This window comes from Egretta garzetta, unplaced genomic scaffold (assembly GCF_000687185.1).
Source record: "Egretta garzetta isolate BGI_Z169 unplaced genomic scaffold, ASM68718v1 scaffold197, whole genome shotgun sequence".
NCBI lineage: Eukaryota > Metazoa > Chordata > Aves > Pelecaniformes > Ardeidae > Egretta > Egretta garzetta.
The window spans coordinates 2,281,174-2,296,260 of record NW_009260274.1 but is presented as its reverse complement, the minus strand read 5'-3'; the positions used below and the strand labels follow the sequence as shown (position 1 = coordinate 2,296,260).

Below are 15,087 nucleotides of genomic sequence, written 5' to 3'. Positions count from 1 at the left end.
AAAAGGGGGCATGGAAGTAAGTATTGAGGGTAAAGACGCACATGTCAAGGTGTAGAAATGGAATTGTAAAGTGTAAGGTCCAGTCAAGCTACATCTGGAAGAACCCCACGCATCTTGCTCTCTCTTGATCTCAGTTCTGCCTCTAAATTTTTAGGTGCATACACAGAGAGATTTCCTTAAATTACAGAGTTGTGTGACCTCAATCTTCTACCTTTGTCTTACTGGAATTCAAAAAGTAGGCATTTTGCTCATCTAATTCTCAGGAAGATTTGGTTGATCGGAATTCAGATCCTTTGTTTTCCTGAAGAATTTTGAAATCACATCTCCTATCTTCAGGGAGATTATCCTGTGTGTCAAAACATGGGTATTTGGCAGTTGATCTTTGTCCCTAACATGTAGGCTGTTGTAGCTTGTATGACACAATTAGTGTTTGGGCTAGAGACGGAAAGTGTGATAAGAAGTAGTCTAAAATTTAGTAATTATGTGAGAAAGGAGGACTTGAATTCTCTTTTCTGCTCCAAGGAATATTTAAATATTTGATTCAAAGTAGGAACAGCTGGAGAAGAGTTTGCTGTCTCATCTCTTCTCAGAAGCCTATCAGCTGCAAATCATTTTCTTCTATGCCATGAAATGACCAACACCCTGGTCGTTCAAAGTACAGTACCTGACTTCAGGAGAGGAGTTTGTGCCTGTTTAGCACAGAGAGCGTTCCCTGTAATGCAGAATTATATATCTTAGTCTCTGTGACAGAGGGGGCTTAGATATCAATGTTTTCCTCAGCACTCCTTACTAATTAACTTCAGCTTATATAGTTTAGCAATTTAGCTTCATTCACTATCCTGGCTTCTCTGGAGCCTCCTCTTATTTACCAAGATGTGGTGGTGAAAATCCAGGCGACTGCAAATCTCGCAATCTGTTATGTGCCAAACAGAGGATTTTTTTGGTCCTGAATACTTGAGGGTTAATAATGCTGTTCATATTTAGTCATTATTAGTGATGTTAACTACTTGAAGTTGATTAATTATACTTCAAACTGCTTCTAACAGCTGATGGAAATAGTGGCACAAATGATGAGCAGAGATTTTTCTCAATGTACTGAGATCAATACATGTTTAGCGAGGACAAGCAAGTGAATGAAAGTCAGTCACTGGTGATTTTAATGACATGCACAACTTCCTCATCATCTGAACAGAGGGTGTTTACTCCCACATCTTTACATGCCTGGCATTTAGTTGATACTTTTGTGGGGTTAAAAGGCTTCCTAAAATTAATAACTCGGCTCCTAGAACTCAGCTCAGTTCTGAATCCTGCAGAGACCCCACGGGTTTATTTAATCCTTCTATTTTAGCAGTTGCCATAGGGCTCAGTCTCCTCCAGTAGGTTGTGTTTTCTTTACCAGGCAGCTAACACTTGCTGTGCTCACATGGCTATGCTATCGCCTGGATATTTTTTTTTTCCCTGCTAAATCCAGCCTCTGAAATCTCTCAGCCTTGCTGAAATAATTAGTGTTGTGTAGTAGGTTTGGTCACTAGTGAGTAAAGGAGAGAGATGAGCAGATTCTACAAAATACTTCTGCTAAATTGTTAATCATGGCCCCAGCTGCTGCAGAAGGCCTGGAGGTGTAGGCATTAGTCTTATTCCTGCTTGATCTAAACAGGATAATGTGCCTGTACCAAAAATGCACCAGGAGAGCCATCATGAATGTCACCATAGTCCATGTTTCATCATTCAATTGCCTGATTTTGGGGAATGCAGACCTTTAACTGCAACATGGCCAAAATGTACCATGCCTTTATGAGCCAAGACCGACACAGAGCTGGTTCTGATGACTCTTACTGGGCATACCTGCTAATAGAAATATTATTCTGCTATGCCACGTCCACTTTTCCAGTTTCATTGAGTTTTTAAAAATCATATTTCACATTAACCAGATTTCCTATCTGCCATTTCCAGTTCATGAGTGTAGCCATACCTTGAAGCCTATGCCGTAACTTTCAGGTGCTGGAGATGTGGAAAAGTGACCGTATATCTTTCTAAATCAAAGTGACTCCATCCAGCTTATTCCAGATAAAAATTTCAAATTGATCTGCATGTCATCTTCCTTGCATGCCTAGCTCCCAGACCCTGTAAATCTCTGTTTCTTATCAGACTGCATTTCTTATCTATATCAGGCCATAAATTGTGTGTTACTGAAACAAACTAGTATGTCAGTGAGATGTCCCCTTATCCTAGTTCAATCTAATCCGTGATATACTAAAACCATTATGTACCTTACAGAGTGAAGCTAAACTGGAGACCCCAAAAGCATTGAAAACTGTAATTAAGTCAACAAAGCTTAATTCCTCAAGTGCTTTTGCAGCAACCATTTCCTCTTTCCAGTCAAATATACCGCTGTGGAACGCATGTCATTCAGTCATTGCATCAGTGAGGGCACATTTAGCTTTGGGGGCTGCATATGCCATTCCCAGTTTGGACTCAGGGTGTGAAATCCAGGCCAGAACAGCGTTCAGTCACTCACTTCCTTCTCGTTGTCTCAGCCTTCAAGGCAGAGTTGATCCACTTTGTCAGGATCATATGAGAGTCATTAGTGGATGTGTTACTTTATTTTTGCACGTTGCAACATACAGGAATATAAAGGTTCTTTATTACCAGGAATTGCTCTGTTTTTCCTTAATCATTGTAAAACTTGAGCATTAGATTGCGTTTAGATGTTAAATATTATGTCCTACCAGGTTGACCTGTCTGCTAGCAATAGGTACGCCTTTTTTTTTCTTTGGTAGAGAATTCTCTCACATTTCTGGGAAGTATAAAATTGCTATCTTAAAATCAAGTCAGCTCAATATCATCTTAATTTCTTCTACTGTGCTGTTGCTATCTGTGCATACCACCTACAGTGGTCACAAGCACTTCCTCAAAAAGCAGCATTTATACTTTTCATCCATTATACAATTGTCTCATCAAACTGTCCTGCTAAACTGATGCAATCAAGTGGCACATATTTTCCCAATTTTCTCGTTTTTAAAAAAAATGTATTTTTGTTCAAAATGATGGATCTTTTTCCGCTGGAAGTTGCAGAAGCCATACGTGTGCGAGTGCCAATCCAAATCCTATCCACAAAGTATAAATGACCTGTGATAATTTCAGCTTGCTTGACTCTGTCTTTCTTAGAAGCTCCAGCTGCCCTTTTCAGTTGTCGTGTATTATCCAATTCAAACAGTTTTGATGCAGTCGATCTAACAAGCGTCATTCTGCACGCACACTCTTTGGAAAGTTTAGGGAACAGCAGTAATTTTAGCCTCACAGGGAGATGAGCTCCTGCAGGGTCCCCACTGCTGGGAGGCTTCCCTAGGAGTCAGGGAATTTCCTTACTGTTGGCTTCTGGCTCAAAAACTGAGGAAGAGCTATCCTGAAAACAAACCTTTCATCTTACTCTGATATAAACAAAACGACGCAGAATATGAAATCCTCTTCTAGTGAATGTATGTGTTCTAGTGAATGTGTAAATCCTGTTCTCTTTCACCACCTAATATATATTAGTAATGTGATAACTAATTAAGTAAATTGCAGAGTATTACTCATTTTTTAAAACATGATTGTGCTAAATCTTTGCTGGATGTGTTAAGTTGTAGAACCTCATTATCTGCACACAAATGTTAATTTGTTAAACAAATCCCACTGGCAATTTGGGGATTATTCGCTGTTGGTTTACTCATTGCTAAGCCTTTTGGCAAATTCCTATGTGAACATCATATAGCTAGAGATTGGGGTAGCTTTAATTAAAATTTATAAGTTTATGACAGTTGTATTGAACTACAATAATTGAACAAAGAAAATGTCATCAGTTAATTAAAAGTACACATCTGAGACGTGTAATTAAAAGTTTGGGTATAATAATGAACACTTTCCAGTAAGCCAAATTAATGGGAATTTGGAAAAAAATTAAATGTTACCATAAAAATGCACTTCCTTTCTCCTTAGAGTTTAAAGTAAAAATGTTGGAGCAATAATTTGCTTGAACACAAGTTCACAATGTGTCCTGAACACATCAACTAGATGTAACTAGTTCACAAAATTAGATAAATACATATTTGTACTATGCTTACAGTACGAAGAGTATGTCTAACCACATAGAATTGTGATGTTTATATCAAAATGAGTAAAAAGTTATTATATCTTTCCACTAAATGAAAATTGATTAAATATTCTCACAAAAATAATTATATATAAAGTAGATATAATTTTATATTCTATTTTATAAGCAAAACAAGTTGGTTTTGGGACACGATGGTGCATACGGAAAACATTGTCAGTGAAGAACCTGGTTACTTTGCTAATGTCATATCAGTCCCAGTAGCCTCAAAGGGGGATGCTACATCATCTTGTGACCAGGACAGGGATTGTGGGAAGGGGAGAGAGGTGGTATTTAGGCAGATGTCAAGGCTGTCTGGTCTGGTGCACAGCTGATCTAAGGATCCCAACAGAACCACCACAACCAGCCATGGTAAGAGCAGCCTTTGAGCCTACTCTAATTATCACAGAATCATAGAATGCTTCGAGTTGGAAGGGACCTTTAGGGGGCATCTAGTCCAACTCCCCTGCAGTAAGCAGGGACATCTTCAGCTGGGTCAGGTTGCTCAGAGCCCAGTCCAACCTGGCCTGGAAGGTTTCCAGGGATGGGGCGTCTACCACCTCTCTGGGCCACCTGGGCCAGTGTTTCACCACCCTCATTGTAAAACATTTCTTCCTTACAGCTAGTCTAAATCTACCCCGTTTTAGTTTAAAACCATTACCCCTTGTCCTGTCACAGCTGTCCCTACTGAAAAGATTGTCCCTGTCTTTCCTATAGGCCCCCTTAAGCATTGAACAGCCGCAATGAGGTCTCCCCGCAGCCTTCTCTTCTCCAGGCTGAACAACCCCAACTCCCTCAGCTGGTCCTCATAGGAGAGGGACTCCAGCACTCGGATCCTTTTGTAGCCCTATTTAGAGGTTGCTCTTTTCTCCCTTTCTTTCACAACTTGGAAAGAATGTGTATCGGCTCACCTCTGCGTACAGTAATACAGCTTCTTGCCACTGCTATTGGTTCAGTAAAGCTACTTATGGTTCATCAGCCACACAAAAATGAATTATTGCGATTCCCACAGACTGCTGATAACTACTGTAGAAAACATGATATTACTTACAGGAGGCTGGTGTAGTACCACATTTAATGCAAATGAAATGGGCATATTCACAAATAGCAACTTAAAGCCACACACTGCTGGTAGTGAATTTGTCATTGACTGGAAAAAATAAATAATCTATGTCTTGGTGCAGGCATTCATCTGGATGATCTCGTTTTTCAAAACTTTCAGAAAGCTTACAAAAAAAGTGCTATTTCCCTATTTTTTCTTTTTAATTGCAAAATACCTAATGTGGACATACAAAATACATAATATTTCTCTGTTTCTTAGGCAATAGCATAAATCAAAGTTAATTTCCTTAGAGATCTGTTCATTACAAAATAATGTAAATAGGAGTTTAAGATATATGAGTAGATTCCCAAAAGAAATCACCTACGTATTCCAGAGACAGTGCACTAAATTATTTATTATTTTTGAAGACGATTTGAAAAGTTATTTGCTATTATATAGCAAATTATATTGGCAAAATAGGAGTAACTACAGTCTCTCTCATCAAAACCTAATTGAACATTGTGGGATTTTGATCCCTATCATCTTCTTATGGATGACTTTTCTTTGTAAGAAACAGGGACAATACATTTCATCTTCATGCCAAAAACTTCACATTTTATTCATGTCCTACTGCCAAAACCAACTTCATATGTTCTAGGGTCACCGTAAAGTATTCTCCTTTAATTTATTAAATTCTGTGCAAACATTTGAAAAAATAGGTGAGAATTTTATGTTTGTTTCAAGTTCTAACAACTCTAGAATTAAGATAAAAAATTCTGTAAATCATGATTGTTATTTTTTTTGAGAGGCTCCGTAGGGAATCTCCAGAGAATAGTGACTTTCAAGTACATTGTTTCCCCAGAGAATTTTCGTTACTATTTTTATTAATTTTTTTATATGTCTTAACAGGTGCCCTTTAATGTATTCTCTGCAATTAATGTCTTTAGAATTGTTATTTAGAATTATTTTAAATACAAAATACTCTCATCAATATAGGGACTACATGCATTATGTTTCCACTTGCCTATACATATAGTGAGGTACTCAGTGTATTCAAGAATTGGATTAGAGATAGTATATAGCAAAGTGCATGGACATTCATTGTAAATCACTGAGAGTGGAGAAATCCTGAACAGAGCTTCTTGCTCTCTAGATATTATTACTGTGGTTTTGAAATTGGAACATTTACACATGAGATGCTGAGAATGTGCTGCCATCTTGTCCCCCTTGACACTTTGCCAAATAACATTTTTCAACATAGGTAATGGAAACAGGAAATTTTTCTGGGGATTATTAAGTTAGGGAAGAGACTAAAGAAGAGGATAGGCGAAAGCTAGGATGCTAATCTGTAATAGGCAGAGGAAAAGACAAAGGCATTCTCATACAGTAAATCCAGTTGAGGATTGCACTGAAGAAGGAAGAGCTCAAAACAGGAAACTTTTTTTGTGTTTTTCTTTCAGAAAATTATTTTTTCTCATTTCTGCATAAAATACACCAAAAGATGGCTATCTGAATTTGGACTAGTTAGCATTCCATAAACCACTTTTCTTATTGGTACTTTTCTATACAGTTATGTGTTGTGAACATTTCTGTGGTGGTAAAGGTTGGGAATTAAGAGACCGTTCTGTCTCTGTACAACTCTAATCCTGAAACTTCACAACCAGTGTAAACGCTGATGTTCTCTGTGCCCGAGATTACCATGGAATGTTTTTTAGTTTGGATGTATGGCATCTTGGTTAACATGACTATTTCCTTTGCAAACATAAATCAATATTCTGATTCTATGATACAAAACCTTACAGCATTGTTTGTCATTGCTTAACACTGCAGTTTTATCAAACTGTTCCAGGAACCATTTTGTATCAGAAATAATTTATGAGAATAAGGCAGATTAAAATGTCATTATTAGTATTATTTTAGATGCCAACAGTCTGTGTATAAATAGGCAATGAACTATTAATGTTACTAAAAGTCATGTTAAATTGAGTGACAAAAATGGGGTTTAGGCTATGCGGTATTAAATTTTCATATAACTGTCAGCAGTTTGGCATATTTATCAGCCTACATTAGCAAAGAATAGAATAATCTTTTTTACAAACTAGGAAAATATCATTGCCCCATCATTTTAAAAAATAGAGGAGTATTAATAATAAAAACTGATTTCAGAGCTCTGGATCTATATTCTATCGCTATTTTATTTTAATGTTTTTATTGAAGCACTGATTCAGATGAAGGATTATGTGAAACCCCCTGGCTTAGGGGGACAAATTTAAATACAAGTGTATACATGGGGAAAAACAAAAAGAGTCAGTGCTAACATCTGAGTTCAACATCTTTGATTTAATGTTTAGATCACAGGGGACAGATATGAATAACCAGGCTGATGCATATTAAAATAGTTGGAGCTATTTTTAAGTCAATGGGTTTGTTCCTGCTGTACTCATTAGAGGAAGAGACTAACTGATATCATGGCCTTTAGGATGATTTGCAAAACACTTTAAATTAGCATAGCTAAAAATGGAAAATAAAGAGAAGAATTACATGAAGGATTTCATGTAAGAAGAGTAAGAAGTAAGTGAAGGAAAAAGAATAAATAAATCATTCTGCATGAATCAGAGAGTAGAAAAAAAGGGGGCACTTCACATGCATTGAAAGATTCTTCAACGAATATGATATTAAATGATTACATAGTACTAAAATAAAGGCAGACCACAAGAAAATTAGAATTGTAGGGTTTATGGAATATTTAGTTTAATCTACATTACATTAATGAGACAGCCAACTGAATAGAGAGGGAGAAAAAAAAAAGTAAGAAGGGTTGCACATTTCAGGGTTTTAGATGCAGGTGTGCTAAAAGACTTCAGGAGGCAAATGTGAAAGTAGTTGTGGATACCCACACCAGACATCAAACTAAAGTGAGGAAACAACGCATGAGACAAAAGACAGCGAGGAAGGGACCTAGTTTATGTTGCATCAGGATTATGATGTTATTTTGTTATTATGATACATTAGTAAGTCAGGCAGTGGTAAGGATTTCCTGGTAGATCAGTGTGAAGATGAGATTATTACGGAAAAGTAACCCTTAAATGTTATTTCATTTGACTACTCAGGATTTTGGCTCTTCTTTATGTTTTAAACCAAGTCAGGCCGAAGTCAATCATAGCTTTTGTTGTGTGCTTGCTAAGCCACCCCTTCATGAAATAGGATTGTTCATATGTAAGAAGTTCATTTCTGCCTTATGGCGAGGTGTGAAGTTTTTCAAGTGTAAATGCAGGGATAACTGGAGTTTCTCGCCATTAACGTGTTCCCTGACTTTCTCTGATCTTTTGGATTCCACATCATATCATTATCTTGGTTGGGCTGTCACTAATAGAATCTAATAGGCTATTTTTCCTATTTATGCCTGCAATTCCAGTCCAAAGGACTTCTTGATGGGCAAAGACTAGATATCAAGGAAACATGTATAAGTTTTACAACAGCCCATTGGTTGCCTTCCTTTTCCAAATTTGCTATAGCCAATGATACTGAAGTTCCCATTCAAGACTACACATTTTGGTTCTCCCATCTTAATTCCTAGACTTTTACCATTTATGTAAAGCACGTGTGTTACTGGTTTGGTTTTCTGTAGTCTACTTACGAGGCATTCCTTTTGCTCTGCCTGACACCTATTTACTCTTTGACGACTGCTAGCCCATGCATGGTCCCTTACTCAGAGATAAGGGATGAGTCTTTGCCTGTCAGCTGTCCCTCGCTCTGCAGTGGCCCAGTTAAGCTCTTGATTGTACTTGCCAGCAGGTTGGGATCCCTATGATTCAAAGGAAGATCATCTTGTCTGCCCCTTTATTTCAGAAGTGTCCTCAGGCCCTGATTAATTTCGGTCTCTTTCCTTACTCATCCTGGAAGCCAGGACGAAGAAGAGTGTTAAACTCTGGTTTAAGAAAAGTCTAAAAGCTGAATGAAAGCAAAGGGGAGGAGGTTGGGGGGAAAAATAAAGTTTTGTAAGCCATAAACAAGAATGAGAATAGATTATTAGGAAGTGAGAAGGGAGATGGCTAGTTGGACACGTCAGGTCATTTACTTGAAGAGAAGATCACAAATGAGATATAAAAGCAAAGTCAGGAGATGGAAAAACATCTAGAAATTTGTTTTAAAGAAGATAAGCCTTAAGAAAAAAGTCAGGGAAAAGTGGAAGAGTTTAATAAAACAGTGAGTTTGTAACAAAGTTATAAATCCTTTAGACATGAGGTTTAGATAAGGAAAAGAAGTGGAAAATTACAATAGGGAAGAATCATAGGAGGAAAATGCATCAGGTTTGAAACACTCTTTTAAAACCCTTCAAAAAGAAGCTATAGATTAGCAGTTTGTTTTGTGCAAATATTCATCCCTAGGTGTTCACTACTTTTCAGACATTAAATATTGACCTTACAGGCATCTTTGGTCTCATGAAAGACAGCAATTTTTACGTTACAGTATTTATTATATGAGAGGGATAGGATAGCAAAACAGGCACAGATATTTGTGTGTTAGTAAAAATTCTTATGTAAAGAAGTTGGCTATTAATGCATTAGTAAATATTTCTATATTCATGTGATTATATATAAAGGTTTGTAGATTTGAGAATAATGGAGGGTATTCTGAAGAGGCATCAACGTTGATTACGCAAATGTTCATCCTCTGCGACTGGAGGAACCCAGCCTGGCAGGATAATTTGAAGAGCTTTGTCATAGCTTAAATTCCTACTTAAGGTCATATTTTAAAATAATTCCCAAATAAATAGTCAGTGTCCATACATGCACAAGTGTAAAATGCATAGATGCAGTTTTTGAGGTGTCTGTAGCTTACAGTGCTGACTTGCTTTTTAAAAAGTTCTGAATTTAAGCAATGTTCGCAAAGTCATGTTTTATTAGTGTCTAAAGAAAGGTAGTTGGGCTCATAGATTAAACTTACCGTTATGATAAATGTATCTATCTTTAAAGTGCTGATTATTATTTTAATATTTATTTATTTTTATCATAAAATAGTTTTCTTTGTTTTGAATAGGGAGGCCTACCTGCAACTGTGCGCTGGGTTTTACAGGACCAAACTGCAATCAGACGGTCTGCGATCATTTTTGCCAAAACGGAGGAACCTGCAGTGTCACTGCTGGGAATCAACCCTTTTGCAACTGCTTGTCTGAATATACAGGAGACAGGTGTCAGTATTGTAAGTAATCTTCACAAACTCTTAAATCTGGATTTATAATACTCTTAAACCTGGATTTATAATAAGAGTTCTACAAAATGGAAGTTTAACATGACTTTTCTACAGCACTCGTTGGTCAACTTTGCTCCAAAATGATTCATACTGCTAAGGGAATGGAATCTGATGTATTCAAGTGATCTTTGAGCATATTTCCACAATATCCATCTACATGGAGAAGAAAAAACTTTTTTAGGAATGATTTATTTTAGTATTTTCATGAATGAATACGTACAATGGAGCTGTACAAGACAGCTGACTTTGTCAATAGAAATCAGATAATTGTGTTGAATTTTTCTACTTCAGCTTCTCATATTTCTTACCTTATGCTGGTGGAATACCTAACATAGTGAATTGGAGTAGTTGGTTTAAGAATTTCTCTGGTATCATTTATCTTCACAGACCATCACTTGTGTCTTCAGCTGCTACTTTACCTTTCATTTTTATTTCTAGCCCCAATAAGCAGCATATTGACTTTTGAGTTTAACAGCTCTGTATTCCTTCATCTTGCTCAGTCTAAGATCACCTTCAGTATGGTTTCTGCCTCCTCCTAGTATAGAAAATCAGGATTTTTAAGTATTCTTCTGTTTAGTTCTCAGGTCTTAGGTTCTGTCTTCTGCATCTGAAGTCCTCCATAGTTTGCCGTTCCACTGACCCATCAGTCTCTTCTCATTGAGCTACTGTTTTGCGAAGGTTTCCATGCCTTTAGAAAGGCTTTTCTCACTTTTTAGAATTTTCTCTAAATTTTTACTTCTTCTACAGAGTAGAGGGGAAAGAAGAGTATCAGCCAACAGGCCTTCTGTTCTTACTCTATTTATCTTTCTTTTCTCTCCATGCTTTCTCTTAGCATGGATCACCGTTATCTGTTTTCCAGTGACACCAGACATTTGAACATTATCTTGACTTTCTTCTTTTGGTCACTCATTTAAAAATGACCGTTTGTCTTCCTCATGTCTCTTCAATATGATGACTCCCTAGCAACCCTAACCTAAAACTGATTATTTTTCTGAGATCAGAATTATTTTTGTTAAATCTTCTTTTTTTTCCTTCTCCTGCTTTACTTTGACTATAACACCATAAAATAGAGGACTGTCATAGTGCTTGTTATAGACTAGAACATTAAATGTGAAAGCCATCATCTCTTTTGTATATAATTCAGTGAATTTGCTGAAGAAGGCTAGATTTCAACAAAATGGGAGGGAAATTAACTGTTATAAAGGTCTGGTTTAGAATTATCTACAAGATACAAAAAGTATTTAGTTTTAGTGAAAGGTCTGTCAAACAAGGAAAGGGTTAGTGTGTATCTTAAATAGGATTTGTACTGAAGTAAACTGAAGGTATTTCCAATTGGGAGACTATGAAATAAATTGAAACCTTTGAATGGAAAACCAGCAGTAATTGTGATTCTCTCCCACTTGGTATTAAACAAACTGCATGGATCCACAAATAACTATCTGCAAACACAATTGGGTATTTGAAAACAGTATAGTACATAAATCATGCACAGACAGACACACAGATTAAGAAAAAATATTTACTTGAGGCTTACCCAAAACCAAACAAATTGTTTCTAGTTGAATGCTTCTGCAAACATCTTTTCCTTTTTTTTTTTTTTTAAAGAATTAATTTAAATGTAAATTTAGGGGTACTTTTTAAACAGTACTTATAATCAGATTTGGATTGTCTGCTGACACTTAGGAAAAAGGCCACAATACAGAGACTCGAACACATTATAAAATAGAAAACAAAATTAAGCTTTTGTTTATTTAAACCTCAATACTTTTAGGAAAATAATAGTCTTACAATCTCTTGGAAATTTTTTTTTTTTGTGGCCGATAGCAGTTCCATGAAATTATACAGGTTTGCAGTTAATAATGTGTATATAAATTCATATCTATGATTTTTTTGCTTTATTCACACATGTGTATGATTTTTTTGCCTTATTAATCACATTCTCCTTGTATGTGTGTTGGAATATATTAATATAACATTATTGCAAAGATTGGTTGCCTCTAAGATATCTTTTTCAGTCTTTCTATGATGTGATTGAAACTAGTTCATATTCAAAGGATGATACATGAATGTGCATAGGTATTTTACTCATGCTCCCAAGCTGAAAATATTATTAGTGTTTTTTTTGGTGGGGAGAAGACATTTACTTGCAGTACTGCCAGATTGCAAAGACCTTATTTTCCTCATACTTATCGTCTCCAATTACCCAATGCAGAGTTTCTCCTGTGATTAGTTCACATAAGGGCTAATAACCAAAATGTGTGCTCCGTGTCAAGGCACCGGCACTGCTGAAATAAATTTAAGTGAATGAATTTACATAGAATTCTACTAACATTGTGCATGTTATTATATGCACATGAATTTGATGTATTTGAATATAACTCCGTATTTTAAATTCCTGAAATAAGACATACAGACTAGTTAAAGTTCATTTCTTGTATCATTTAAGGCCCAAGCAACCTAAAAGGTAGAAAACTTTTTCACATAGTTACAATCATTCAAAGTGGATATAGTGATCTCACAAGCTATTACTTTCCTTGAAACTGAAATTCCTTTCTTTAGAGGGGAAAAAAAAAAAAAGGTATTATTTTTGTGTCATTTCAGTCCAAACATAGCATATGCATTTTAGATACAGCAGAAGATTAAAGGTGTTTGTAACTACAATCAGTACGAAAAAACAGTAATTGTTTTAGAGTATGAACTTCCTATTCCTAGGTTTGGGCAGGGTCTTGTCCTAATGTACCTGGAAACTTTTCCCCCTTGCAATGCTTTTGCCATAAAATGTCTCTCAATATTAGCTTTCAAACTACAGCGTGTTTTGTTAAAAAAACAGCCCCCCTGCTGCAAATTACTGTTCTGTCCCTTGAACTGGGGAATGGCAAACAATGAACTACTTCATTTAGTGTCTTTTAAGCCTCTTGGCTTTTAGTCTCTTGGTTGCCCAGTAGTGATTCCATAAGCAGGTGAGTCTACAGCCTGTGCAGATAGGTGGAGACATACAATGAATAATCAAACAGAAGTAACTCCGCCAACAGTCATGCTTTGTCCTTCAGCAGAACTTTTCCAGCACAGTGAGTTCCAATGGCATGGCAGTCAGTACATACTTACCACAGAATCATAGAATCGTTTAGGTTGGAAAAGACCTTGAAGATCATCAAATCCAACCATTACCCTAACTTCTCTGCAAGGAGGAAAAACAGCACAGGGAAACATAAGCAAAATGTTTCCCACTTCATGAGATACCCTCATAAACCGTCCATCCTGAATATATTCAGTAAAATACATTAATTTTAGTACTCTCCAACCTGCTGCTTACAACGTGCCCCCAGCCAAAGGGCAGCTTGAGAGTTTACACTTCCAGACTCAAGGCTGGGGTTGCCATTTGGCCAAGGTTTCGTTCTCTAGTGAACAGCTTGATAATGCCCTACTTGTAGTGCTACTGACTCACCCTTAGCCATATGCTGAGCTTCAAAGGGCTTGAATTTTTTAGTTGTGTCAGAAAGGTAATATTTTATTAATATGGACCAGGTTAACTAAGCTAATACAGATGCATAGTTCAGAATTGATACAACTTATACATCAATTACTTCATCTGTCCATCAGGAACACCACCAAAAGCTCAACACACCATGTTAACTACACTGGAGAAAGTATTAGAAACAGTGAGAAATAGAGACTTTGAATTATTTGGCCCCATTAAGGAGCTTAAATGATGACTTAAAAAAAAAAGAAAGTTGTCACTGCCTCATAAATAAAAATGAACATAAATGTTAAGATACCAGTATATTGTAGCTCTGGAAGCTTCTTCAGGGAGGCAACTTGGTGGGTTTTTAATGGGATATGAAAAAAACCGAGACAGTTACTGGTGCTTCTAAAGAGTTAAAGAATTCAGTACTTGAAATCTCAGTCCTGCTGGCATTAAGCAGTTAAATAAGATAATGGGATCTTGCACAGTCCATAAAGATAAGCATCTACGTAGTTTTTGTAGAACTTATGGATTATGTCTTTATATATTATTATTAGAACTTCATGAAATTTTAATATGTGGATAAATGAAAATAAAACTTAATTATATCAAAATACTGTTTCCATTTCAGTTTAGCATAATGCTGTTAATGGTAATGTGAACGTATCAGAAGAATTTTATTCAGCCAATGTCCCATTAAATACATTAACATTGCTCTGCTTTTCTCATCAGTAGTCTTTATATTGTGTGGGATGATGCCATAAATGGTGTAGACATCTAGAAGTAAAAAAAAAAAACTCTTATGAGTTTATCCTTCTGTTTTGCTTGTCAAGGCTACATCGTTAATATATTATGTATTCGTTTATGGGGTATTCTTGATTCTCATAGTTGCCAGTGAGCCACCAGCTTCATTCACCATTTTATTTTTATTAGTAGTATCTTTTAAAATAGAAAAATAAGGTATTATTTTTTTCTATGATACTCCTTAATGCCCTTTAGTAATTAACTTTCATGATGCTTGCAGATGTTTGCCACCATTATTGTGTGAATTCTGAATCCTGTACTATTTCTGACGATGGAAGTGTAGAATGTGTCTGTCCAGTACGATTTGAAGGTCCAAAATGTGAAGTGGACAAGTGTATCAGATGTCATGGGGGACACTGCATAATAAACAAGGACAGCAATGACATAGTATGCAAG

The 15,087-nt window shown here is 36.3% G+C and overlaps 1 protein-coding gene across 1 annotated transcript in view; it reads left to right on the top strand.

The window, feature by feature from the left end:
- The window catches only part of LRP1B (LDL receptor related protein 1B), a 595,001-nt gene that overhangs the window by 557,208 nt on the left and 22,706 nt on the right, over positions 1–15,087 (top strand). The window contains 2 exon segments of the mRNA XM_035897882.1: positions 10,212–10,373; positions 14,912–15,086. Coding sequence (XP_035753775.1) covers positions 10,212–10,373; positions 14,912–15,086 — 337 coding nt within the window.